Here is a 25,725-nt window from a genome sequence, read left to right as displayed (position 1 = left end):
CCACATTGCAGGAGAAAGGGGGCCTGTGATGAAGACGTTTCAGAGGTTCCTAGGAGCTGAGAATAAGAAATGGAGAGCGTAGCGTGAAGCCTGTCTCACAGACTGGTTCCAGACAGGCTGGTGTCTAGACCCTATGGAGAAAGGAGATGTTAAACGAAAGCTAAAGGAACTGTTTTCACAAGAAAATCTTTAGAGACATGGGGGCACAAACTATCTTGGACCTGTTTGCAATCCAAACAGAGTGTCATGCAGAGACAAAATGAGGGTTAGGCACTCTTCCTTGCTTACCACCGTCCAGCTTTGGCATCTCACATGCTCCAGCATCCTTGCTGCAGTGGGAGCCCATAGATTTGAACAGAACAGCAGGAAGCCCTGTGGGAGGGGACTTGTTTGTGAACTCATATGAATTCCCAGAATCCAAGGGAATCCCTAGAAATGCTTGAAGAACACTTTATAGATGGCCAAGACTCTGGGGCAAAAGTATGTAGAACCCGGATTATTACTGTTGATTCAATTTCATTTATGTGCATAGATGGGTAAGGCCTGGAAAAACTTGGGTTATGCTTACTTTCATTTATGACTTGAAATGGTTTAAAACTTATCTTCATGTAAGTATCTGATTTGACCCTCATATGAGGTGGATACTATTATCACCAGATTTGTCTGATATCAATGGATTGAGCACAGTGTTGATTGTGGAAAGAGTCCAGAACTTTTTGTCAGTGGGCCTAATTTTGAGCTCTTACTCTTTTGCATGTGGTGGAGTGATCCTGGATAAACCCAACCTCTCTGAGCTTCAATTTCTTACCTGCAGGAAAGGAATACCAGCCCCTTTTGCATGGAGATGCCGTGAAACTCTGGGATGATGAACAACTCCTGTACGATTGTGAGAAACTATTATGGCACATGACTTTCTACCAACTGCATTCATCTTCTGCCATAAATCAATTGTTCCTATCCATGTATCTCAATAGACTGAAAATAATGAAAGGAGCGTAGTGATGCCTTATTCCTCATTGTGTCATCTTGTCCTGCAACTCGACTTGATGGTGTGGAATACCTCAGGGTGATGAGTTTCTCATCGTTAGTGGGAGTGTGGTAGAGAGGATTCATGCGTCAGAACTGCTTGGACTAGACACCAATCCGGAGAGCCTAAGATTATTTATTAAAGTCGTCAGATATATAACAGATACAGATATAACACCTCAAATCAAGTTTCCCAGGAACATAATACATGGCTAAAACTGACAGCACATTAGCCACTGAAAGAGCGCAGGGAGTGGCAAACTTTTTCCATGAAGGGCCAGAAAGTAAACATTTTAGGTTTTGCATGTCATAGAGTCTATCGTGACAACTACTCAACTCAGCCATTATATCATGACAGTAGCCATAGATAATATCTAGACAAATGGGAGTGCCTGTATTCCAACAAATTGCATTTCAAAAAAACAGGTAGTGGGCCACATTTGGCCTGTGGGCTACAGGTAGCCAACTCCTGAGACAGAGGTTTGTCCTGCTGCCAGGGAGGATTTACTAACACAAGAAGCTGAAAATAAAACCAGGTGGTGAGGGCTTCCCTGGTGGCGCAGTGGTTGAGAGTCCGCCTGCCGATGCAGGGGACACGGGTTCGTGCCCCGGTCCGGGAAGATCCCACATGCCGCGGAGCGGCTGGGCCCGTGAGCCACGGGCGCTGAGCCTGCGCGTCTAGAGCCTGTGCTCCGCAACGGGAGAGGCCACAGTAGTGAGAGGCACGCGTACCGCAAAAAAAACAAACAGACAAACAAAAAAAAAACCAGGCGGTGATATAGAACAGAAAAGCTGAAATCAATGAGTAAAAGTAAACTTCTCTGTTAAGTCTGAAAAACTAAAATGACCAGGGGCATAATTGGAGAGAGAAGAGGTTTCACGTAAAAATGCCTGCTGAATTGGATGAAACCATATTTTATTGTAAAGAAGTTCAGAAAGGTAGAAAGAAGACGCTGGGGTTTGTTACCTGAAAACTACTATGAGCCAAATGGTGTGGTGTGACTTCCTAGAAAATTCAACGTGCTCTATCTAGTTCCCATTAATGAAAACAGAGCATCCAGAAAAAACTAGGTGATAGTCCCAGGGGAGCAGGGTTGAGTCTGCTTGAGTCACCACTGGATCCCTCACACCCATCTCAGTGCTGGACACCCAGGAGGTGCTCCCTAGGCAATAATCACTCCCATGCTCTGCTCTGGGTAGGGCAGTCGGATATTTGAGTGTCTGGTCTGTGCAGTCTCTGTGCTGAATTCAAATGTGACAAACTGGTGTTTGAGCTGAGAGCTGAAAGGCAGTATCCAGGCAAGGAGGGAGAACAGTGGTTGGGGGTAAGAGTACCTGAAATGAGGGCAGCACAGGATCTATTCTGATTCTCTGATGGGGCTCAATTCCATTCTCTTTCCTTTCAATATTCAATTAAAATACAGGTTTCTGGAAAAAACAGGTGGGGGGGGAGCATCACACTTCAATGTTAAGAAATCTTAACATTAGCTTTGCTTTTGGAAAAATTTGCTCCCTTACCTGAGAGAGAAGAAATAAATGCTCTGACCTGTTTAAAAAAACATTTGGAGTATTTCTAATGAGGCTACAAAGGGAGATGAATTCAAGGAACCAGTAGGCCTGCAGTGGGAGTTCTCATAGCCACCAAAAATCCCCTTGTAGAGGAACTAATTATGTTCGGAGGACATAATCAGGACGTGTGTGCCTGATAAAATAATTAAAAATAAATTGCTATCCTTGGAAATGCAAATTAATGAGTGTTAAAGCAACCCTGTTGGTCACATAGATAATAAATAGATGTGTTTTCTCAAGTCTGTTAGGTGGCACTGATTGATTTCCATTTCTGGCTACCACAGGGCCTAAGCTGCTTTTGAAACAAAGGTGAGGGGACCCCAGGCCCAGTGGGGACAGTTGTTATCTCCCAGGGGACAGTGGTTGGAAGCCTTCAGCCATGACACTCCCCATCCCTCTCCTCCTGACTTTTCCTGGCTGAGAATAGAGGATGCTGAGATTACTATTCCCCCTGAACTCCTAGCCCCTGCCAGAGCAGGACGGGATGGTGGCACTGTTGACTCCTCTGCCCTTAGATAACTGCCACAGCCCCGCTTCCTGCTACCCAGTGCTGTCAGGTCAAGGAAAATAAGGCCTTGGCTAAGAAGAGCCAGGAGCCAGATGGACCTTTGGGTGTGGGGAGGAAAGGGAGACATGAGGCCTTGGGGAGCTGACTGGAGCACTGTTGCAAAAACTTTTTTAAAAGTTTTTCCTTAGCAATGACTTGATAAGTCTTATGGAGAAAAGAAAGAAAGAAAAAAAAAGGAAAGAAAGTCAGGCTACAAAATACCTTATCCTTTCACTAAAGAACCAATACTGATTAAGCACCTACTATGCAGAACTTGCTTGTCAGTGGCATTTATAGATGGGATGGAGATGGAGTGGAGGAGAAAATGGGATTTCTGCCTTGAAGGAAGTCACAGTATGACTGGGAGGCAGATTTGATGTGAATGAAGGGCATCGTCCCAACTCCTTTTCCTTGCCGGCATCAGGTCCTTTCCTACGTGTCTTATCTGGAGGCAAAAGATTACCTGGAGCCCGTGTGGCAGGACCACTGAGTGTTGTCCAGGGAATCAGTGACACAAGACAGGGAAGCATCGCCCTGGGCTCTGCCATGGGATCTCATTTACTCCCCAGCAGCTGTGTGAAGGAGGTACTCCTCTCCTTCCAGATCTTATGGATAGGGAGCCTAAGCCTCGTGAGGTGTGGCAAGCGGAAGACAGTGTAACAGAGTCACCTAGCTCCTGGGGGGGATGCGATGGGTAGATGAGGTGACACACGAAGAAACACTTAACGGTCTCTGGCACCACATATGCGCTCAATAAATGTTCCCTCTGAGTCCTAGGTACCTCGCCCCAGGCCGCAGACTCAGAGGAGGACAGAGGCAGGGGCCACTCCTCTCCTGGTCAGTCCAGTTCCAAAGTCCGCACTCTTTCCACAGGGCTGCAGGCGCCTCTCCGGATTCAACTCTCTTCACCGTCCTCTTCCAATCTCTCTGTGGTCCTGCTTCCAGCCCCTTTCAGGTCCACCCAGAGGGCCTTTTCTTTCTGTATGTTTAGACTCAGAGTTGACAACTTCCTGGCCTTCCGGTACAGGCAGAGGAGGGAAATGAACAGAATGATGAGTGTAACGAAGGGGCAGATGAATAGGAAATAGAGTAAAGGTGAGGACGAGCAGATCCTGGAAGGAAACGTGGGCTCTGCAACAAAAAGGAAGAAAATTAAGAGAATAATTAGTCTCCAGCTTATTTGTACTCATCAATTATAAACACTTCTGGGATTTACTGTTACAGGAAAATATATGTAAGAATAACGGGGCCAAATGGCAGTGTGCCCCTTAAATCACATGTGAGGAGTAAAGGAAAGGGAGCTGGGAGAAGAGAGCTCCAGGATGGCCTGTTCCAGCCTGACTCCCCCTCACCCAACAATTTCCAACCACCAGAGGTTCCCATGACCTACTTAAAACGAACAGCCAGAAAGAAAAACAAAACAAAAAAGAAAACCTCTCCTTTAATCTTCTTTCCTCAGAAAAGATATCTATAATTCAACTCTCGTTCCCAACTCTGTTGCCAGTCCTGAATTTTTAACTGAGTTATTCCCACTGCTGCTGAACACACACACACACACGCACGCACACGCACGTGCGTGCGCGTACACGTATGCTCTGCACCGTCCTTATAAAACAACAGCAACTCCAAGTAAGAAGCACCATCCCTTCCTGAATCTCCAAACTGGTCTCCCACCCCCCCCACCCCCATGCAGCTCCTTTCCCCTCTTGCTCTTACCATCACCTCTACCTGGCGCGCTCACTGCACCGTATCCTTGAGGTCCTACTGGCCTCACTCTCCATCACTCCGGCCTTCCACCTCTCCTCAGGCACACTTTTCCTCTTCTTTCTATCCTCTTCTCACACATGCCTTTGTTTAGACCTCTTTCACCCCCTTTTAATCATCTTTGTCATCCCAGTTACTTGAGTAGGTCTGACAGTGTCCTTTGTTTCTATAGTCCTCGCAGCACGTAGCACATGTGCCTGATAACGTTTGCTGATCTGAATTACACTGGATTCCCTGCAACCACATGGGCAAAGGCTACTATATAAAGGCATGCTGAAGCATCCAGCAGCTGCAGTCCGAGGGGAAGCGCTATCAACACATGGACACACAGAGCACGCACCAGCAGCCCCCGAGGGGTTCCTGGCCACACAGCCAGGGAAGCAAAGGCAAGAGAACTGCCAATGCCACAGACTCCAGGAAGCAGTGTCTCGAGTTACTAGTCAAAGGACAGGGATTTAGTCTCTCGATGCAGAAAGACATATGCTTAAAGAGACACCAACTATTAAATGTAGTCTTCTGACTACATTTATTTATGACAGGATATTCAAAACCAGGGCTGTTCTGAAAAATCTGATGCTAATAGTAGCTGTGCTTTTATTGGAAAACTGTAATGACCTAAGCACTTTCTTCTTCAGAGGTTAAGCTGTAGGATTCATGGGATTACAGATGCTTAGAGATGAAGATGACAGGTTTAGAGGTCATTGCGACCAACCTCATCCTGCAAGAATTCCATTTTCGGCATTGAAGATACATTTTGCACATTGAAGGACATCTCTTCGTGGGAGGTTAAGAAAGAATCTAAACCTGTGTCCAGCTCCTGCATTGTAAACTCCAGGAGGAGAGGGCCTATGTCTTACGCATCTTTTCCTCTTGTGCAGCACTTTGTTCATAGGTCATCAATGGAGACTAAAGAATGAGTCAATTGCATGAGTGATTTGCGCACACAGGAACCCAGGAGTAGCTGCCATCATGTTACCCAGAGTAAAGATCATCACTGAACATTAGCCTGGCAGCTCTGAATGGGGCTGGCAAGGAGCTACGGGGGTTTGTTGCCTGGTTCTTCTCTGGTCTCATTTATATTCTCCACCCTAGATTCGGTTTTTGTTTTTGAAAGGGTGGGCAATGATAAAGATAGATTTTGAATTCTTTCTCATCTCCTCTCCACATCCTACCTGACCCTTCTCTCCAAGGCCCTGCTTGACTACAATATTTCTCCCAGGTCTTTACCTGAATACATTTGAAAGCATATGGTTAAGAAGGAGGTACAGACTGAAATGCTGAAAGAGAATAGAGCTGTAGAGTGGGTAAGAGTTCTGGCCTTGCTACTTCACACTACTCATGTGCAGAGTAGGGACTGAGCACCTACTATGTCTCAAAGAGAGCTGGGTTCAAATCCTGGCTCTACAACTTACTGCTATTGATTTTGGACAAATTACTTTTCCCCTCTCTCTAATCATTAGTTTCCTAGTCGATCAAGTGAGGATAATAATTTCTAGAGTTGTGATGAGATAATGCTTAATAAAGCATTAAACAGTGCCTAGCACATTTGTTGAGCCAGCAAGAAATAAATATCAGCTAGAAAGCTACTAAGAAAGTTAGGAAAATCATAGGCAACTTTTTCCCAAGAGACCAGGCAGAAAAGAGGGCTGAACCTGCTGATTCCTCACTCAGGGACCACAGACTTGGCCATGTCCTTCCACAGCCCACGTCTCTCCCTTAAAGCTCTCATCTCTCTGTCCCCTGGGTGGGTGGGTGACATTCAGCTGAGAGTCAAATGATTACTTGGGAGACTCTGGCTTCCTGTGCCAATCATGAGAGGCAGAGAACTGGGAGGTAAGAGTCCGCGGCACCCATGTGTCCCCATTGCTAGGATGGTGGTATGATGTTGGGGGACGGGGCTGGCACACAGAAGGTAGAAAGAAACCTGGCACTTGGATTTGCTGCCACTGAGACTCTAACCTTCAGTGTGAAGGGACTGCCAGAGGGCTTGACTATCTAAATGGGGCTGGGCTTAGAGCAATCTGCCATCCAAGGACGACAAAGCGTGCCCTTCGCAGTGCCGAAGTGGCCAACAGCTAGAAACTGTCAGCTCCAGCGCTTCTAAATTACCTCTCCTGGGAGGGCGGTGTTTGCTTTGGGTCCTGCAGTCACCATTCCCACCATCTGCCTCTCACCCGTATCTGGATTAGCGTTAGCGACATTCAAAACCATTAAGGTTTGGCATTTGGAAGCAATCTGAGTAAGTGCTCAGTGCTCCAAGTACAAAGCCTGTAAGGCAGAGCCAAAAGTATAATGAGAACACTTCATCACAAGGTTTAGTTCGTAACTTGCTTCCACCCCCAGCCAAACACATCTTGAGGAGCACTCCTTTCTGATATTACCCCAGAAATACTGACTTCAGAAGAAGAAAGGTGGAGGATGATGAGGGGGCTACGAACGCACCCCCAACCCCAGACCTGGGCAGATGACATGCCAGGTGTGGCCATGTGGGAGGGGTGGCTCCTGCCAAGAACTGAAAGCAAGATTAGGTAACCTGATACAAGTGCATCCCAGAGTAAGTGAGCCCCTTACAGCATCAGTTTCAACTCCATTGAAGAGTCGCTTGCTCCTTTTTCATCAAGCATTTGTTGAACTGAGTGCTATGTGCCAGGCCTTGTCGGAAGCACCGGGGTAGCGTTGGTAAATAGCATGTTCTCTCCAGAAACATCAGTGTGATAGGGGCATATCTCCTTTGAGAATCCACTTTCTAAATATATCCTTACCCCCCAAAAGCTTGGAAATAGTGACAAATACCATTCTACTACAAATAATCCAGTCCCCAGAAAGCTTTATAACCTTGCCTATTAATCACAGAGAATCCTCTAGAATGAGATACAAAAAGACTCAAGTAGCTGTATCCCCTGCTTTGGCTTAGTCATAGCTAAGGAAGTAAGATGGAGAGGGAAAATGCAAGGTGCATTCCACCAGGGAAATATCTCTCAACTTTTCTGCCTTCACAGGAGCCATATGCTTCACAGTTTTATCAAGTAGTCCTAAACTAACCCAACCCAGAATTGCCAAATAAAGGTGGTAGAAAACCATTTGAGAAGGGAGAATCGGTAGCCTATTGTATTTAAACTGGACTTTATTAATACACAGAGCTGGTCCTGACCAGGAGGGCAGCTACACAGATTCAGTACTTGAGTATTGTTTCTGTGCCAAGCACTGTGCTAGTGCTGAGAACAAGACATTCAGTCTTTGCCTTCTCGGAAGGTACTGTCTGGCACTGATGATGGATGTTAAACAGGTGTGATGACTACAAAAATAAGGTAAGTCACTGAGAAAGGGGCAGTTAAGTTGGTCGGTGAATGATTAGTAGGTGTTGATCTGGGACAGATACCACGAAGGAGCATTCCAATCAGGAAGTGGTATAAGTTCACTCAAGATGTTGGACTGTCAGTCATATCCATTCTCTTCTAATCTTCCTCTTCTTCCTCTCTACTGGCTCTTTTCTCTCTAGATGTAAAAGTGCTCAAGTCCCTACCATCTTCAAACCAAGACAGAACAAAGCAAAGCTTCACTGCACCTCTTGCCATTTGCTCTTGTCTTCTCTCTTTCCCTTTACATCAAAGCTCTTGAAAGCATGAACTGGATTTGATGTGTCCACTTTCTCCCTGCAGTCTGACTTTTCTCACTATTTTTCTGTAATTGCCCTATATTGTTAAACCCAGTGGATAGTTTCCTATTTTTGTCTTAATTGGCCTCTTTGCACTAGTCGAATCTTTCAGCCCTCCCTACTCTTGATACCCTCCTGCCTTTGGTGTCTATGATACCACCATACCCTGGCTCTCCTCCTACCTCTAGGTTACTCATTCCATTCTCCTTCACAGTTTCCTCTTCTGCAGTCCCCCGAGAAACAGCAGTGTATCTCAGGGATCCATCCTTGGGCATCATTATAGGCCATAAGCTGATGATTTCTAATCTATAACTCTGGTAGAGATCTCATTTGGAAATCCTGAAGTTTATTGGACAGATCTCCCTAGATGACTCACCGGTACTCCAAACTCAATTCCAGTCCAACTTATTCAAAATTGAACTCATCTTCCCCTTTAGTCCTTTCTCCTATATTACCTCATTTAGTGACTGTCCCTACTATCCACCTTAGGCCAGAAAGCTGGTATTCATCCTCGATTCTCTTCTTCTGCTCGTTCACCATCCACATACACCTAATCAGCCTCTAAATGCTGAAGACGCCATCTCCTAATACAGAATGCAGAATGCCTGTCTTGCTCTCAGCCCTCACAGGCACTGCCTTAATTCAGGCCTTCATCTTGTCTCACCTGGGTCCCTACAATCAATTTCAAATAGTTCTCCCTTCTCTGTGCCTACTTTCCTTTCAATTCATTTTTAACACTGTTCCCAGGAAGAGCTTTCTAAAATGCAAATCTGACGTGTCACTCTCCTGCCTGAACTTGTTCAATGACACTCTGTAACTTCCATGAGAAAGCTCATCTTCCCTAGCTCCATACAAAAGACCCACTTGACATCTGTACCCTTTCCATCCCACTAGCCACCTCTCTTGCCATCCTACCACAGTTTCTCTGATCATCTAGCATATACTTTCCTTTTCCCAAAACATGTGCCTTCCTTTTCATAGGCCCCATACTCTGAGGAACCTTTCCAGATCTCCTCCCCACCCAGCTCTCCATCCCAGTCCTGGCTCTGCTCCTTCCTTAGTATCCTGAGACTACTTCTTTCATGACATGTATCATGTTGGACTTTACTTCCTCACCAGACTCAGCTCTGTGGGAACAGATTCCATAATACATTTTCTGTATGTCCTCAGAACCTCATATAGTTATTTACTGAACAAGTTAAAATATTTTATCACATAAATAGATATATACATAGGTAGGTGTGTGTGTGTGTGTGCATCGCTAGCATGTTTTGAGGTATAAGGGGAGAAGGAGGTAACATTTGTTGAGCACTTACAATATGCCAGGGACTGTGCCAGATACTTCATATGCATTTGTACCATAATCCTCATTTTATGAGAAAGCTGAGTAACCAGGGTATGACTTCATAGCTAGTAGGGAGGTGATAGAGCTGCAATTTGAGACTAGGCTTGTCTGATCCCAAACCCTGGGATTTTTCATCACCCACACTGTCTACCCAACTACCAGAAAGGAACAGCCAGGCAGGAGAAGGGAGATGCTATATTATAAAGATTTACTTGGGAACACTTAACTGTACTTATAATGAAAACCCTCAGGTTCTCATGGCACGGGCTTTCCAGCTCCTTCAGTTGTGAAGAATACAAAGACCATTCAGCTTGTAACATTTTCTTTCCAGAGTTCATCTTATTAAAAATTTTACACCTGTTTTATAAGAATTCCACAAAGATGAACAGTATATATATGCTTTGAATGATCCCATCTGTCTCAGAGGAAATGTGCTTTTTAGCCACAGAATGTATACCTTTTACAGTTATTATCTATTTATTCTACTACAAAAACAGCTGAATCTACAGAGCCTAGGAATTCCAATGGGAACACATGTATGGAATGTGCTCAGGGTGGGGACTTCCTATAATTGTTGGAATGGAAGAAAAGCTGATAGGAAGATAAATTCTGCCTGGATACTTGGGAGAAGAATCCTGTTGAAGAACAGTCAGGGGAAGAGAATGATGGACCCCAGCGAACAAGTTAGATAACTCTGACTTCCACTCCAGAAGCCTTGCTGGGGCTGGGATGCAACTGCCCCAACTCTGAGAAGGTGCCATCCGTTCTCCGTAGCCCTCTTTCCCCCCTAAAGACTGTCCCCAGAGCTAGCTGGTGCTGTATGGATGTTATCTTTATTGATCATTTCTACTCTTCCTGGGATGGGGCACCAAGACCACACACACCTCTGCCTCTCCAGTGACCCTCTGTCACTGTAAGTTTAACCTATAGCTCACCTCTCGCCTTATCCTTAAACCCCACCAGAAAGAAATGGCTCAGAGGATGAGCAGGCTACAACATCTACTGGCTCCTTAATCACCTGGGAAGATTTACTGGTCTGGCTGGAGGCATTTTTGCTTAATGAATGCCTATTACATGCTTGGCACTGCACTGGCTGGAAGGAAGCCCTCTCCTCCTTCACAACCTCTTGTTCTACATACCTCCTAAAGCTGAGCACTGATTAGAATAAGTTGACCTTCCCACACAGAGAAGGGTCACCCTTTGGCCAATGGTCTTCAAGTAGCTGTCTTTTTGCCAGAGCCTGTAAACAAGTTCTATGGGACACACTTCCTCCCTCGATGACTTTTAAGGTGCCATCAGGAGAGGCACACCCAATGACTATCATGACCAAAAATCCGATAGTTTGTTGAACACATCAATAAGAAGCTTGCCACTTATTCGTTGAGAAAGGCTTTCTTTTTGTTGGGTTCGTTTTGACTCAGGGAGCATTTAGATATAGCTGATTTTGGCTCAACCAGATCAAACACAAAGTCACCATGTCCCTTTTACTCCTCCCCCTCACACCACAGGTCAGCCTTCTGAGATTGGAGAATCAGCCAAGAGGTAAGGATGTCTGCTTCAAACATTATTTGGTTATTTAAAGGGATACAATGTTGATGGCTTTTTTGTTTAAGAGGGAAAGTGGGGGAGGAGGTCAGATGCCCTCGACACTTAAATGTCCATGCCCAAACCTCATGTAACCTTGTCTGCCTAAACTGAGTTACTGTTGAGAGAAATGGCGAAGTCGTTTTCTTTTGGGAATCTGTGACTTGTTTTCAGCCTGAAAAGAAGCAAAACATAGCTGGGTGGGAAAGCATAGGAGGGGAGACAAAGATTCTCCTGACCATGAGCCATGGCAGATGAACCGCTAGTTACCCGAAGGCAGCACCGTGAGCACCACATGCTGTGACTCGTCTGATGCTTGGCTGACCCACTTGCTTGGGTTACCGTGTAGCTGCCACTCTGCCACCCTGCACCAGTACGTTCCAGCATCCTCCATCTCCACGCGATGCATCATCAGGACAAAGTCTGCAGGGGATGAACGGTAACAGTGCAGGCGCCTCCTGAGCCCCTCTTCGCCATACTCCAGCAAGCCGTCATGCTGCAGGTGAACCAGCATTTTACTTCCAGCATTTTCTCTGTTCCGGTACCACATCACAGAGAACAGGGAGGCTGGGCTGCCCGCACTCTCCAGGCTGCAGCGGATGGCCACCTCGCTGTGCTCGGAGGCATTTTCTGTCCCGGACACTTTGGAGATGCGTACCGTACTTCCTAGGAAATAAAATGGCGGTAAGTTCAAGAAGAACCCAGATCTTAGATTGGATACCTCCTCTGAGAAGTCTACTTCTCACTGAAGGGAGGCCATCTTATAATTTTTTAGATATCAGGTCCTTCATCTTTAACACTTTTCCTTGACCCCTATCCTTCTTCCATATTTGCCAGAACATTCTCTGCTATAAATCAAACCAGCCACTTCCCTTCATCAGTCTGCCTCTTGCCTGCTGGACCTGACACTGAAAACCACCCAGGTTTGCTGGATGTTCTGCCCTGCTGCTTTTACTTCTCCCAGCTCAGCTCTCCCTTCTGCTTCCCAGAAGGCCATTCAAAACTTCCAGCCCGCCCCTCAAGTCCCATGTTCCATCACTAACCCCCCCCCTTTTTTTTTTTTTTGCAAATTACCCTCCTCCCATACACCGGAAAGCACCTCAGGTATTAGACGCAGGGAAAGAGGAGGTTACCCAAGAGACTGAGCATTTTCATACATGTGTTAGAATATCACTCAAGGAGACTATTTACATTATTGGATTAGACTAAGTTTTAAACAGATTTTGACATTTACTTTTTAAAAATGTTCCCCCTTTAACTCACAGGTGAGGACTTGAAAGGCTAGAGTAATCAAATCACACACAAAATAAATTATAGTATGCACTAAATTTTCAACTCTACTACAAACATATTTATTGATCTATCTTTAAAAGAATATCTTTGTCTGATCCTAGATTCTTTTTTAGCTACCATCTTTACTCTCTCTTTCCCTTTATAGAGAAGCATGTGAAATATTAATTTACATGGTACTGTCTCTGCTTCCTCACCTCAAATTACTCCCTACTTTATTGCCATCAGCTTTCCAATTTCATCACTATGCTCTGGCCAAGGTCCCCAGAAAAGGCCCGATTGCCCAGCTCAAGAGACCCTCCAGTCTTTTTTGTCCTCTCTGCAGTTTCTGTCACTGAAATCCACTTTCTTCTGATATCCTCTCCTCTTTTGACTTCAGAGAAAGCATCCCTCCTACAGTTCTTACGAATCCTTCTCAGTATCTTTCCCTGGGACCTCTTCCTTAACTTACTTCCTACACCAGGGTACACAGCTAGCTACTCCTAGCCAGCCACACACAGCCCACAGATACGTTTTATTTGACATCTTCAGTATTTTAAAAGAATAATTTGAATTCATTATGGACATTGCAAGATGAGTGATGTCACCAAAAAAAGATTTTAGGCATTTCTTGATAGACTAAAAGATTGAACAGCACTGGTCCCACATTTCTGAATGGGAAGCGCTGGCTTGAGCTAAGAAATGGTGTGCACTTCTTAAAGGGGTGGGCACACACTGTCAAGATTCAGCTTGGACAACTGGGAGGAAGGGATGCCAGCCACCCAGATGGAGAATGGAGTGGCCATGAGCCTTGTGGGATGGCCGAGATGATAAACGCCATCATGATGATTTGGGACATAAGGATGATTTGGGATATGCCGAGTGTGAGGCTCTCTGGGTCAGCCAAGTAGAAATGTGCAACAAGCAGATGGGTAGAAAGGCCTGGAGCTCAGGAGATGGGGGCTAAGCATAAAAACTTAGAGCTGTTTCATTGAAGGTGGTAGTTGGTACCAACAAGGTGGTATTTAAGAGGTTTGGAAGGGCACAGAGAGTAAGAAGAAAAATGGGCTCAGGTGTCCCTGATGAACACCTGCGTTGAGCAGGGAGAGGAAGACGTGCCTGAAGGGCACGGAGAAGGGCGGCCAGAGCGGCAGGAAGAGACCCTCGCGCTCAGCTGCTATTTTGCCCCTGCTACTCCCAACCGACTGTGAGCTCCTTAAGGCTCTGCCTTATTTATCTTTGGAGTCCTAATTGCCTAACACATAGCAATGTTCATTATAATCTTATTTTTTGATGTTACATTGAAAACAGAATTTTCAGTGCCAAACTAGATTAACTTATTTGCATTGTGCTTTTGGATCTCGGCCAGTTCCTGAACCTTAGCTGTGATGTTCATTTAATTTTAATCAACATTGGAGGTGACCTAACTAATGCTGACAGGTCTAATCAACCCTGCCCACGTTTAGACCACGGCACTCTTAGACTAATGCAAATGAATGGAACTTCTGTTTCATTTTTAAAGATCTCCTGAGGAGGAGGAGATGCCCTCAGTAAGCCATTCCAGCAGTTGACTACTTCTATTTGCCTTATGTTTAGGCAGCCAAATGTTGAAAAGCAGTCCCTCCATACATCCCTAGAGAGTTGCACAGTTTCTGTTCACAGTGGGAGAAATATGCTTTGTATTACTCTCTTTCTGCCAAATTGCAGTAGAGCCCCACTGGAATGACACAGCTTGTTTCACAGAGAGCTGGAGATACGATACCCTGGGTCGCTGCATAGACCAGCCTTCCAGGCTGAGAAGCAAACCACTCAACGGGATCTTGCTCCCATCTAAGCTTCTCCAAATCTCAGCTTGACTCAAAGGGACTCCCGCCTGCTCTGGTGGGCTATCCAGTCCTGCAGCCATTGTGCAAGTGGGCACAACTCCTATGACTATAGGTCATATTTTTACCTTCATCTAATCACTCCATAGAACAGCTGCCCAAGAGAAGATGGCAATTCTACAGAAAGATGAGTGAGAATATACTTGCAAGGTTTACCTGTGGGCCTGAGTTTCAATTCTGTTAGACCTGACGTCTTTTCTCCAAGCTTGTGCCAAGTGCCATCTGTAGACCAGAGCCATTCCTCCACAGCGCAGTGATATTTGCCCTGATCACTGTCTTCCACATTCAGAATGTGTAGCTGAAACAAGTCTTGGGAAACTTTCTCAGCGTGGAATTTTTGTTTTCTCCTTGTGGTCTGAAATTCATCCCCATATTTTACTACGTGGGTTTGGTCCATTTCCAGGATCCTCAGCCAGGGTGCATTAGTGGACGTGGCAGAGAAGTACCAAGTAACAGCCAGCCGAAGGTTTCCAGTAGATTGGCACAGGATGTTACACTCTATGTCTGTGTTGGAGTTGATGGAGATCTCTTGGACTTGACTGCTTGAATTCACTTTCAGCTTGCTCTCTAAATTAAAAGAATGGGACCATTACTTTTGTTACTTTGCTAGAAAATAGAACTTTAAGGTAGAAGGGACATTGGAGGTCAACTAGGGCCATACCTCCTACATCCATCAAATGTGTGAATTCCCTCTTTAGCAGCCCCACGAACAGCTCATTCAGCGTCTGAACAACTCACTAACTGACAAAGCACCCATTCCACCTTTGGACATGCTGCCACTAGAGAACTCTTCCTAATATCAAGTTGAATTTTACTTCTCCATAACTTCCATCCACTGGTCCTAGTTCTACCCCTGCCCCGGAGGAGTGGGACAAGGAGTGTGGGGCAGGGAGGAAGTATCATGCAGAAAAGCCAATCGCTTCCACATGAAAATGCTTCAGTATTAGATAACCAACAAGGACCTACTGTACAGCACAGGGAACTCTGCTCAACATTCTGTAATAACCTAAATGGGAAAAGAATTTGAAAGAGAATAGATACGTACATGTCTATGTATAACTGAATCACTTTGCTGTACACCTGAAACTGACACAACATTGTTTATCAACTATACTCCAGTATAAAAGAAAAGAAAATGCTTCAATATTTTAGCACAGACATCTTCTCTTCTGTAGCATTTCATAAATCAAATTGAGAGAAAGTGGCCCTATTAATGCTTTGTCTGTGTGTTCACTATCCAGATACTCCTAGATCCACAATTTGCCTAAGTCTAATTGTATCTGCCGGCAAACATGGGTAAACAAGAGGAAGTTGTATGTGGGCTATTACAACTGTGCGTCTCTTCGCAGCCACTCGACTGTGGGAACATTGTACGGATATGGAGTCAACTATCCTTTAACCCAGGGCTTTCCTGCTTTGTCAGAAAGATGAACGGTAAAGCCTGGCTTCCAAATCTTATTCTTATCTTCTTGCTGACATCACCAGTTATACTTTTGTGACTGCTTATTGATGCTGCCTGTAGGTCCCTTTACTCTTCCTTCAACAAACATTTATTAAGCACATACTATATTACGTGCCAGACTATTCCAGGCTCTGTGGATCCCTCCCCTCAGTCTCTGCTTAGAGGAAGAGACTAGTACAGGACAGAGGCTTAGAGATTATAGGATTGTGTCACCCAGGTAGGACAGAAGTATGCAGAAGTGGCTGTCAGAGCACACAGCAGGACTGTCGAACCCAAATACGGGAGTGAGGGGAGGCTTCCTGGAGGAGATATCTCTAAGCTACGTCTTAAGGGTTAATAGGAATTAATCTGATGGAGAAGGGGTTAAGGAATTCCATGCAAAAGAAGCAACTTGAACAAAGAATAAAAATGAGAGAGAGGATAGAGTATTTGAGGAACTTCCAGTAGTTCAGTGTGGCTGGAGCTCAAATTCAAGATGGCAAGTGTGGAAAGAGATGATGCAGGAAAGACATAAATGTATCAGATTGTAAAGGACCTGGCTTGCCATGTAATGGGAGTTTGGACATGAAGTGGACGTGGGGGAGTAGTGGATGACTCAGGCTTCTTGCTTGGATCACTGATGGATGGTGGGGCCATGGAGAACCATGTCAGAGGAGTAGCTTTGGAGGGATAATAATGGTGTATTTATGTTTTGACATATTGAGTGTAGACATGTCTTAGAGGAGATTGCATTGATGAGTCTGGAGATCAGAAGAGAAGTATTTCAAGATAGTGAATTTGGGATTTGTCAGTATATAGCCTGAATTCCTGGGTAGGAATAAGCCCACTTTGGGACACTGTACAGAATGAGAAGAGAGGAAGTTGAGGATGAAACCCAAAGGGATGATTCAGTGGAGGAGGAGGATTCTGCAAAAGAGAAATGAGAAGGAGCAGTCAGTGTTAGGAAAGAAACCAAGAAAATCTTGTGTTGTAAGGCCAAGAAAAGAGAAGTTTTAAGAAGAAAGGATTAAACCAACAATTTGAAATACATCAGAAAGGACAAGTAAATTAAGGCATGACTTAATCAACAAGGAGATCATTACTATTACCAAAAATATTGCTCAGTAGCTGAGATAATGACTGCTACCATGTTTGAACATCTGCTAGGTGTGTCAGGCACTATTCTAGGAACATGTCTCCATCTTTAAATTGCACATCAGCAATTTACACATGAGGTCACTGGGCTTGGACAGATTAAAGTGCCTTGTCCAAAGTGATGCTTCTATCCAGTGCTTGTCAGGTCTAAATGACATCAAAGCCTCTTGAACACTCTGCCCTAAGAGAATGGAAGTCATGAAAGATACTGGCACAGCAGAATTTGCCAAGTTGTGTCTTACTTTTAATCTCTATCCTCTATTACCAACTGACAAGGTAAATTATTTTCACTGTACTCATAAATTCTCTAACTCTTGTGTATTAACATATCAAAATGAATGGATAAATGTATTTAATGGGATTTACATTATCCATACCATCAGGGGACACATTCTAAACATTTAATGACTGGTCAGGCATGGGTACTGACCAATCTGAAAGAATGCCTCACCACTGGATCTGGTCCTAGAGGTCCCCTGCTGTGCCACATGGTTCCCTTTAGTTGCTGAGCAGTGGGGACTTATGGGAAATGGGGAAGGGGCAACGGTTATAATTCATCAGTGTGGAAGTATTTCAATGTTTTAAAAACCAGTATGGTGGGGCTTCCCTGGTGGCGCAGTGGTTGGGAATCCGCCTGCCGATGCAGAGGACGCAGGTTCGTGCCCTGGTCCAGGAGGATCCCACGTGCCGCGGAGCGGCTGGGCCCGTGAGCCATGGCCGCTGAGCCTGCGCGTCCGGAGCCTGTGCTCCGCAACGGGAGAGGCCATGGCAGCGAGAGGCCCGCGTACCTAAAAAAAAAAAAAAAAAAAAAAAAAAAATCCAGTATGGTGGGACTTCTCTGGTGGCGCAGTGGTTAAGAATCCACCTGCCAATGCAGGGGACATAGGTTCGAGCCCTAGTCTGGGAAGATCCCACATGCGGCAGAGCAACTAAGCCCATGCGCCACAACTACTGAGCCTACATGCCACAACTACTGAAGCCTGCGCACCTAGAACCTGTGGTCCGCAACAAGAGAAGCCACCGCAATGAGAAGCCCGCGCACCACAATGAAGAGTAGCCCTAGCTCAACGCAACTAGTGAAAGCCCGTCTGCGGGCACAAAGACTCAACACAGCCAAAGAAAAACAAAAACCAAAACCAGTATGGTCATTTTGTGCATATTAACTTAATGTTAACTTGGATATCCCGTTGTGTGTGTGTGTGTGTGTGTGTGTGTGTGTGTGTGTGTGTGTGTGTGTTTGTTTCTGGTTCCTTTGTTAAATTGAAGTATAGTTGATTTACAATGTTTCAGGTATATAGCAAAGTGATTCAGTTATACACATATATATATTTTTTCAGATTCTTTTCCATTATAGGTTATTATAAGATATTGAATATAGTTCCCTCTGCTATACAGTAGGTGCTTATTGTTTATCTATTTTATATATACTGATGAGTATCTGTTAATACCAAACTCCTAATTTATCCCTCCCCTCTCCCTTCCTGGATATCACTTACACATGGTGCTTACTTATAATACAAACTTGGGGAAAAGGTATTTTATGCTTTAATTCTATAACTTACCCTAAATGAGAGGAATGTTTTTTAAAAAAGCAGGATTAATTTCAAGTAGTGTTTACCTGGTAAAGTGACAGTGATCCTCAATGGGTGAGAGATGGCAGAAGCCCTCATGGGGCCGTTTGTGTGTAGGGAACTTCTGTCATAAACTTCTACATTACACTGATAAACTCCTGCTTCTTCCTCGGTGGCATCATGGATTAGGAGTTGAGAACGAAATAAAGACTGTGAAATCTTCGTCTTCTTTTGGAACTGGGGTAAGAAGTCTCCCCATTCAATAGTGCCATTATGGGTGATTCGAAGAAGAAGATCAAAGGCTCGAGATCTAGCTGCCTGGAACTGCCATGTTACGGTGAGTGGAACCTTGAGGTCAGAGTAGCCAACCCTCACTATGCAGGACAGGTCAAAGGTGTTGGTTAATTTCACTTGTGGTTGACGGCTCATCAGACTAACTTGTAAACTTGACTCTGTGGGCAGAAATGTGAAACACAACTTCTAATACATTCGGCAAATCGAGGTACAAGTTGTCCTAGTCATTGCCTCCTCACATTGAACTATGCGTTCATACACTGGGAGTATCAAATACGTGGGGGTAGAAGCTAATTCACAGTACAGTCTGTCCTGAAGTCTGACCTTAATTTTCTAAAGTTGACCCTCTTCTAAAGAGTGTTCTCAGCAGAGACAACAAACAGGCAGTGTTTCTCCAGTCTGCTGCTTAGACAGCTGCTGCTGAGTGGGTGGGGTGCTCCCCGGCCCCACTGGCTGGCCTCCTTCCCTCATCCCCACTCCTGGGTGCACCAACACTCTTTTGCACGTGCTCCAGGAGACTGCAATCCCAGGGCTGCAGCTGTCAGAAGCCTGAATGCACGAGGCTCCGCTCCACTTGGCATATCTCTTTTCTAAGTCTATTCCAATTCATACGATTTTGTTTTTAGCCTTGAATAACAACTTACAAGCTGCACTCTAAAGATGATCTTTATAAAGACGAGTAAACTTCAGAGATCAGTTGACAGACATGGTAGCCAGAGACTCTGCTCTGTGTCCTGGGGTACACGTACCATAACTAGGGGATTCAGGGTGACATACAATCGAATTCCACAGCATTCCACTGCAGAAGGAATATACTGATGATACGTAAGTTCAGAAAAGGATTTCCCTGACACTTACCCAGAGGTTTTACAGTGACTGACATCTTCTGAGCCCAGCTCTGATCTCTGGCCTGGTTCTGGGTCATCTCAGACACTCTGCACTCATACGTGCCGCTGTCTGTGATGGTGGTGGAGGTGATCTCCAGCTGGAAGGTGGCCCAGTCTATCTTCTCCAGCCTTGTGTTGCTGTGGCTATCAGGTTCCCCATAGGAGGCACCCAGCTGCATGGTGCCATCCTGCCCCATTCCAGCCACAAACTCCGGCTGTGTCTGGTCTTGTGGGCTGTGCCACCAGGTCACGGACAGGAGACTTTCAGCTCCACCTACCTTGCAGAGAAGGGTTAATGCCTCTCCTTCCCACACTGCTTGCTGCCTATTCTTGGTAGACACGACCACATGTCTTGCTGTGGATTACAGATTTTAAAAGAAAAAAATTATTTCAAGTAAATGAAAATTTTTCTAAAAAAAGGTGAAATCTCATTAATTAGGACTTGACAACTTTGTGACGAATCCAATCAGGTTGTTCACTCCTGCACGGCCCCCAGAAAAAAAGATTTCATCAACACTTAAATAGTGGAAACAGCAGAAAGAATACCAGGAGAACTTATTTACACTTAAACAAGTTATAATTTGCCCTAATTTTTGGTGATTTGTTCCTTAGGAACATCTAGTTGGGAAAACATCTGGTAATATTTTGTTAAATTAATTATGGTTGGTGTATGAGGCTGAAAGTAATGAAGCTGTGTTTATTTAAATGTTTAGTTTTTTAGAATTCAGACTTTCACAGTTCAAAATGACCTTCCTCTCCTTACTTACCTTCCCCTAATTCGTATGTATTCTGAACAGTGAAGGAGTATTGTTAATTATATTTCTGTTCAAAATACTGCCATTAAAAAACAATTACTTGGGGGAAAATGTATGTATATATAAATATATATATATATACACATTAAATATATATATATACATTTCCCAAGTATTTTTTAAAATATATATATTTACCTATACATATATACATACATATACATTTCTCTTTTTCAAATCATATATTCATTCATATATATTGTTGAAGGGAGATCCTTCCCATATCTGAACTATAGTGTAAAACAATAAATGTAAATCTGGCTTCCAGATGGGAAATTCAAGATGTGTAGAAATGCAGACATTCTTTCAACAGATACTTCCTGTGCAAGGCCTTTGTGGGTGTCCTGGGTGCTTTGTGGGCAATGTAAAGATACCTCAAGCTCATGCATCCTAGGCAGCCCAGCCTCACGCTTCAGGTCGAGGTCACTGGAGTCAGAATTACCCTGGGCAACATAGCGGACCTCTCTGAGCCTCAATTTCCTTTCCTGTAAATATGCGGGTAATAATAACACCTCCCTTATGCATTGTGAGAGGACTAAATGAATGGCACATGCAAAGGGCTTGCCTGGCAAGGAGAAGTACCCAGCAAAGGTGAGCTATTAGCATTAGTGTGTTAATGACAGGCACTTTGTGAAAGCAGAGGAGTTCAAAGCCAGAAAAGGAAAACAAAATAGATTTTTTTTCAAATTTATTTTTTCTGGTCTTGTGGGATCTTAGTTCCCCGGCCAGGGATCAAACCCAGGCCCTCAGCAGTGAGAACATGGAGTCCTAACCACTGGACCACCAGGGGATTTCCAGTAAAATAAAATAGAATTGGCATTAGAAATTTAAATAGGATCTAAATGAATTTGCAAATTGATCTTCCCTGCTGAGGAAGGAGTTCAGTCTTTAACCACTTTATGTATAAATGTATATGTTACAAAGGCAGAATGAAGGTTAATGTCCACAAATAGGTTAATATATCTATATCTATTTATCTATCTATTACATATATATAACTTGCTTCCAAATTCTGGGTATCAGAGGCATAATTATACTTAAGTTTTTTTCAAGTTAAAAATAGACTCATGACCAAAGTTTAGAAATTAGAGGGGAAATTATTACTCATAATCTCACTACTCAAATATAACCATTATGATTAGTTTCAACCAGCTTCAGTTTTGTTTTTTTTTGTTTTTTAACTGTGGTTTCCTTAGTTTACTGTGGTCGTTACTGTCTCTCGGTAAGAAGTAACACACTCACCACGCATGTGTAAGGTATACATGCATGGCGGTAGGGAGTACCCTCTTCTGTTTAAAACATTCACAGAGTGATAAAACTCTGCTCATACTTGAAGTAATGGTTTGAGTTTCAAAACCAAATGCTCAACAGGATCTTTAATAAATCTGTTAATAACCTTTTTTTATTCTATGTAAAAAGAAACAGGCTGGACTCCAGCCTGCACAAAGGATTATTTTGAGCTTGGGAAGACCACCTACTTGATAGGCTTGTGATCTGTGTGCCATGAAGCACACCTTTAGGTCTCTTTAGCACAAATTCCTACGTCCTGAGTTTATGAAAGATTTACAGATCTGCTCCAGCAGAGACAGATACACGAAGTCAAGATTTAGCTCTGTGTAAATATGTAAACACGCCTACATAGTTTTTTCTGAATCCTAGCAAGTCAGAACAAATGTTTAGTGTCAAAAATTACCAACACACTTCCTGGCTCGCCACTCTAGGCCAAAGCTGTGCGTCTTCACTCTCAGCAAATGGGGTGACAGAGAAGAGGATGGAAGGGGAATGCTTCTATCTTTGGAGAGGCCTCCAGTGAGCAAGTACAACAAGGATATCTTCATTTTTAGTTTGTTTTTGTTTTTGATTTTGGTTTTTGCAAAACCAAAAATTGGGGGCAATTCATTTTTCTAGACTTTGAATTTAATACCCAGCCCAGAGGATCCTAATATTACTTGCAGATTTATCGGTTTTCTCTCCACACAAAAAGCACTGATAATTCAAACACGTTTAAGGTCACCCAGCCTTCAGAAACTAAACAAGACCTGAGTGGCCTTCCAGATACTCAGACCCATTTGGATAGACATCTCAGGACATCATAGCAACATGCAGGCAATAGAGTCTGCCCACTATCATTTACTTCTTCTTTTCTTACTCTGAGTCATGCTTTGGTGCAGGATTAAGACTTAGTATCAGTTTAAGATAATAGAGAATTGATGAAAGACACCTGAAAGATGTCGCAGGAGTAGGAAGGGTAATGTGGGTGTGTATTTCCCAGGAAGGGGGCAAGTGTAAGCTCTTTCCTCTTAATCTACTCAAAACACACACACACACACACACACACACACACACACACACACACACAAACACACACACACGCAACAAGGAGACAGAGGGCTTCATTAATATGGGTGTTCTCTGTGGAAAGAATATCCAATGGACAAAAATTAGAAATAACAGCAAATAGAATCAAAGAATCTAAGACAGCAAGAAGGTACTTAAGGACAGTCAAATTAGATGTCATTATTTTACAGTTGAAGAAGCTGAGATTTAGAGGTGAAGTATATAGTGTATTCATGATCATGGCCCATTTAATGGCTCAGGAATAGGTCTCAGGTCTTCAGCTGGTTTGGGTGCTTTCCTTTGCAGTACTCCACTCCACCTCAAAGTGATCTGATTTGACACCTCACTTCAGGAGACCTCCCCTGTGTCCATGAAGGCATCCTGTACTCACAAAGGAGGGCATCTAAAAGCAGCTCAATCATGTCTGGCCCCGACTTCACATACCTGCTGGCTTCCTCAGGTGCACGTAGCTCTCTGGTGACTGTTTTTTCTGGAGCACCTGCCAGGAGCCCATCTGAGCTCTTGTCACCTCTGCCACGGCACATCTGTAGGTACCTTCATCCTCTGGGCCCACAAAGAAGATCTTGAGAGAGAAAGCCTTGGGGCTTAACTTTGAAACCTGGAGCTGTCCTTGACTTGCTCTCTCTTGATAGTCTTTCTTCAGACCCAGAACTCCACCAGCATCAATGTGGGCCATTTCAATATCATTGAAGAACCAAGTGCCCTGGAGCTGTGGGTCCTGGCCACCGCCCATGACCAGGCAAACCAATTCTAAGGGTTTTCCTTCAGGAACCGTGCTCTCAGCCGTGATGTTGACTTGAAAATCTCTCACTAGGAAACAAAAGCAAGGCAGATATATAGAGAGGCCACTGCATCTATCCTTTCAATACCAGAGAGAGATGCTACCTCTTTTTAGGATAGTACAGGGATTGAATTTCATGTGGGAGAGTTTGAGGAGAAGGTAAGCCAAAGAAATGCCTAGAATTGAAAAATGCCCTTGACTACTCTTTAAATCACCTAGAAAGAACAACATACATGATTTTCTGAATGCAATCCTATTAAGCAAGATGTATGCATAGATGTGTAAAGTACACAGTAATGTATCTTTTTAAATAAAATATTTTATACTATGTTGAACTGATGTAAATTGTGATTTCTTGCTCTCATTTTTGGCTGAGCATATCCAGTGGAATTTTCTGGAGTTAAAAGCGTATGTGATATCTGGCAAGTCCACAGCTAACATCACACTTAACAGTGAAAAGCTGAAAGCTTTTCCTCTAAGATCAAGAATAAGACAAGAATGACCACTCTCACCACTTCTATTCAACATAGTATTGGAAGTCCTAGCCAGAGCAGTTAGACAGAAAAAGAAATATTAAAGGCATCCAAATTGGAAAAAAGGAAGTAAAACTGTCACTGTTGGCAGATGATATGATCTTACATATAGAAACCAAAAAAAACTCCACCAAAAGATGTTAAAACTAATAAAGAATTTCAGTAAAATTGCAGGATACAAAATCAACATACAAAAAAAAAAATCAGTTGCATCTCTATACACTAACAATGAACTATCTGAAAAAGAAATTAAGAAAACAATCCCATTTACAATAGCATCAAAAGGAAGAAAATACTCAGGGATAAATTTAACCAAGGAGGTGAAAGACATGTACATGTACATTTCATGTACAATGAAAACTATAGAACACTGATGAAAGTAACTGAAGATGAAACAAATAAATGGAAAGATATCTCATGTTCATGGGTCGGAAAAATTAATATTGTTAAAATGTCCATACCACCCGAAGCAATCTACAGATTCATTGCAATCCCTATCAAAATTCTAATGGCATTTAAAAATAGACAAAAACAGTTCTAAAATTCATATGGAACCACAAAAGACCCTGAATAGCCAAAGAATTTTGAGCAAGAGCTGTAGGTGTCACATTGCCTGATTTCAAAATACATTACAAAGCTACAGTAATCAAAACAGTATGGTACTGGCATAAAGACATATAGACCAATGAAACAGAAAAGAGAATCCAAAAATAAATCCATGAATCTATGTCAATTAATCTCCAATAAGGGTGCTGAGAATACACAACAGGGAAAAGATAGTCTCTTCAAATAAATCGTGTTGAATAAACTGGATATCCACATGCAGAAGAATGAAGTTGGACTTCTATCTCATGCCATATTAAAAAAATAAACTCAAAATGGATCAAAGATTTAAATATAAGACCTGAAACTGAAAAACTACTAGAAGAAAACAGAAGGGGGAATTCCCTGGCAGTCCAGTGGTTAAGATTCCACACTTCTACTGCAGGGGGCACAGGTTCAGTCTCTGGTCAGGGAACTAAGATCCCACATGCCACATGGCGCAGCCAAAAAGAAAAAAAGAAAAAAGAAAAAGAAAAGAAAATAGAAGGAAAACATTCTTGACATTATTTTGGGCAATGATTTTCTGGATATGACCCCACAAGCACAGGCAACAAAAGTAAAAATAGATGGTGGGATTGCATCAAACTAAAAAGATTCTGCACACGAAAGAAACAATCAACAGAATGAAGAGACAATCTACAAAAT

At 43.5% G+C, this 25,725-nt stretch overlaps 1 protein-coding gene across 2 annotated transcripts in view; it reads right to left on the bottom strand.

The window, feature by feature from the left end:
• Positions 1–1,146: 1,146 nt before the first annotated feature.
• Positions 1,147–25,725, bottom strand: part of CD101 (CD101 molecule) — a 39,178-nt gene continuing 14,599 nt past the window's right edge. Inside the window, exons 5-10 of one of the 2 annotated variants that reach the window (XM_059063698.2) lie at positions 23,587–23,973; positions 19,962–20,345; positions 18,857–19,261; positions 14,799–15,209; positions 11,761–12,156; positions 1,147–4,273 (exon numbers count right to left, since the gene is read on the bottom strand). In XM_059063698.2, coding sequence (XP_058919681.1) covers positions 4,038–4,273; positions 11,761–12,156; positions 14,799–15,209; positions 18,857–19,261; positions 19,962–20,345; positions 23,587–23,973 — 2,219 coding nt within the window. In that variant the 3' untranslated portion in view covers positions 1,147–4,037. Of the gene's footprint in view, positions 4,274–11,760; positions 12,157–14,798; positions 15,210–18,856; positions 19,262–19,961; positions 20,346–23,586; positions 23,974–25,725 lie in introns of those variants that run through there. The other variant, XM_067033976.1, reaches the window with a different exon arrangement.

The sequence above is a fragment of the Kogia breviceps genome, chromosome 1 (assembly GCF_026419965.1).
Source record: "Kogia breviceps isolate mKogBre1 chromosome 1, mKogBre1 haplotype 1, whole genome shotgun sequence".
Taxonomy (NCBI): Eukaryota; Metazoa; Chordata; class Mammalia; order Artiodactyla; family Physeteridae; genus Kogia; species Kogia breviceps.
Note: the sequence above shows the minus strand (reverse complement) of the source record. Positions and strands in the feature narration are given on the sequence as shown.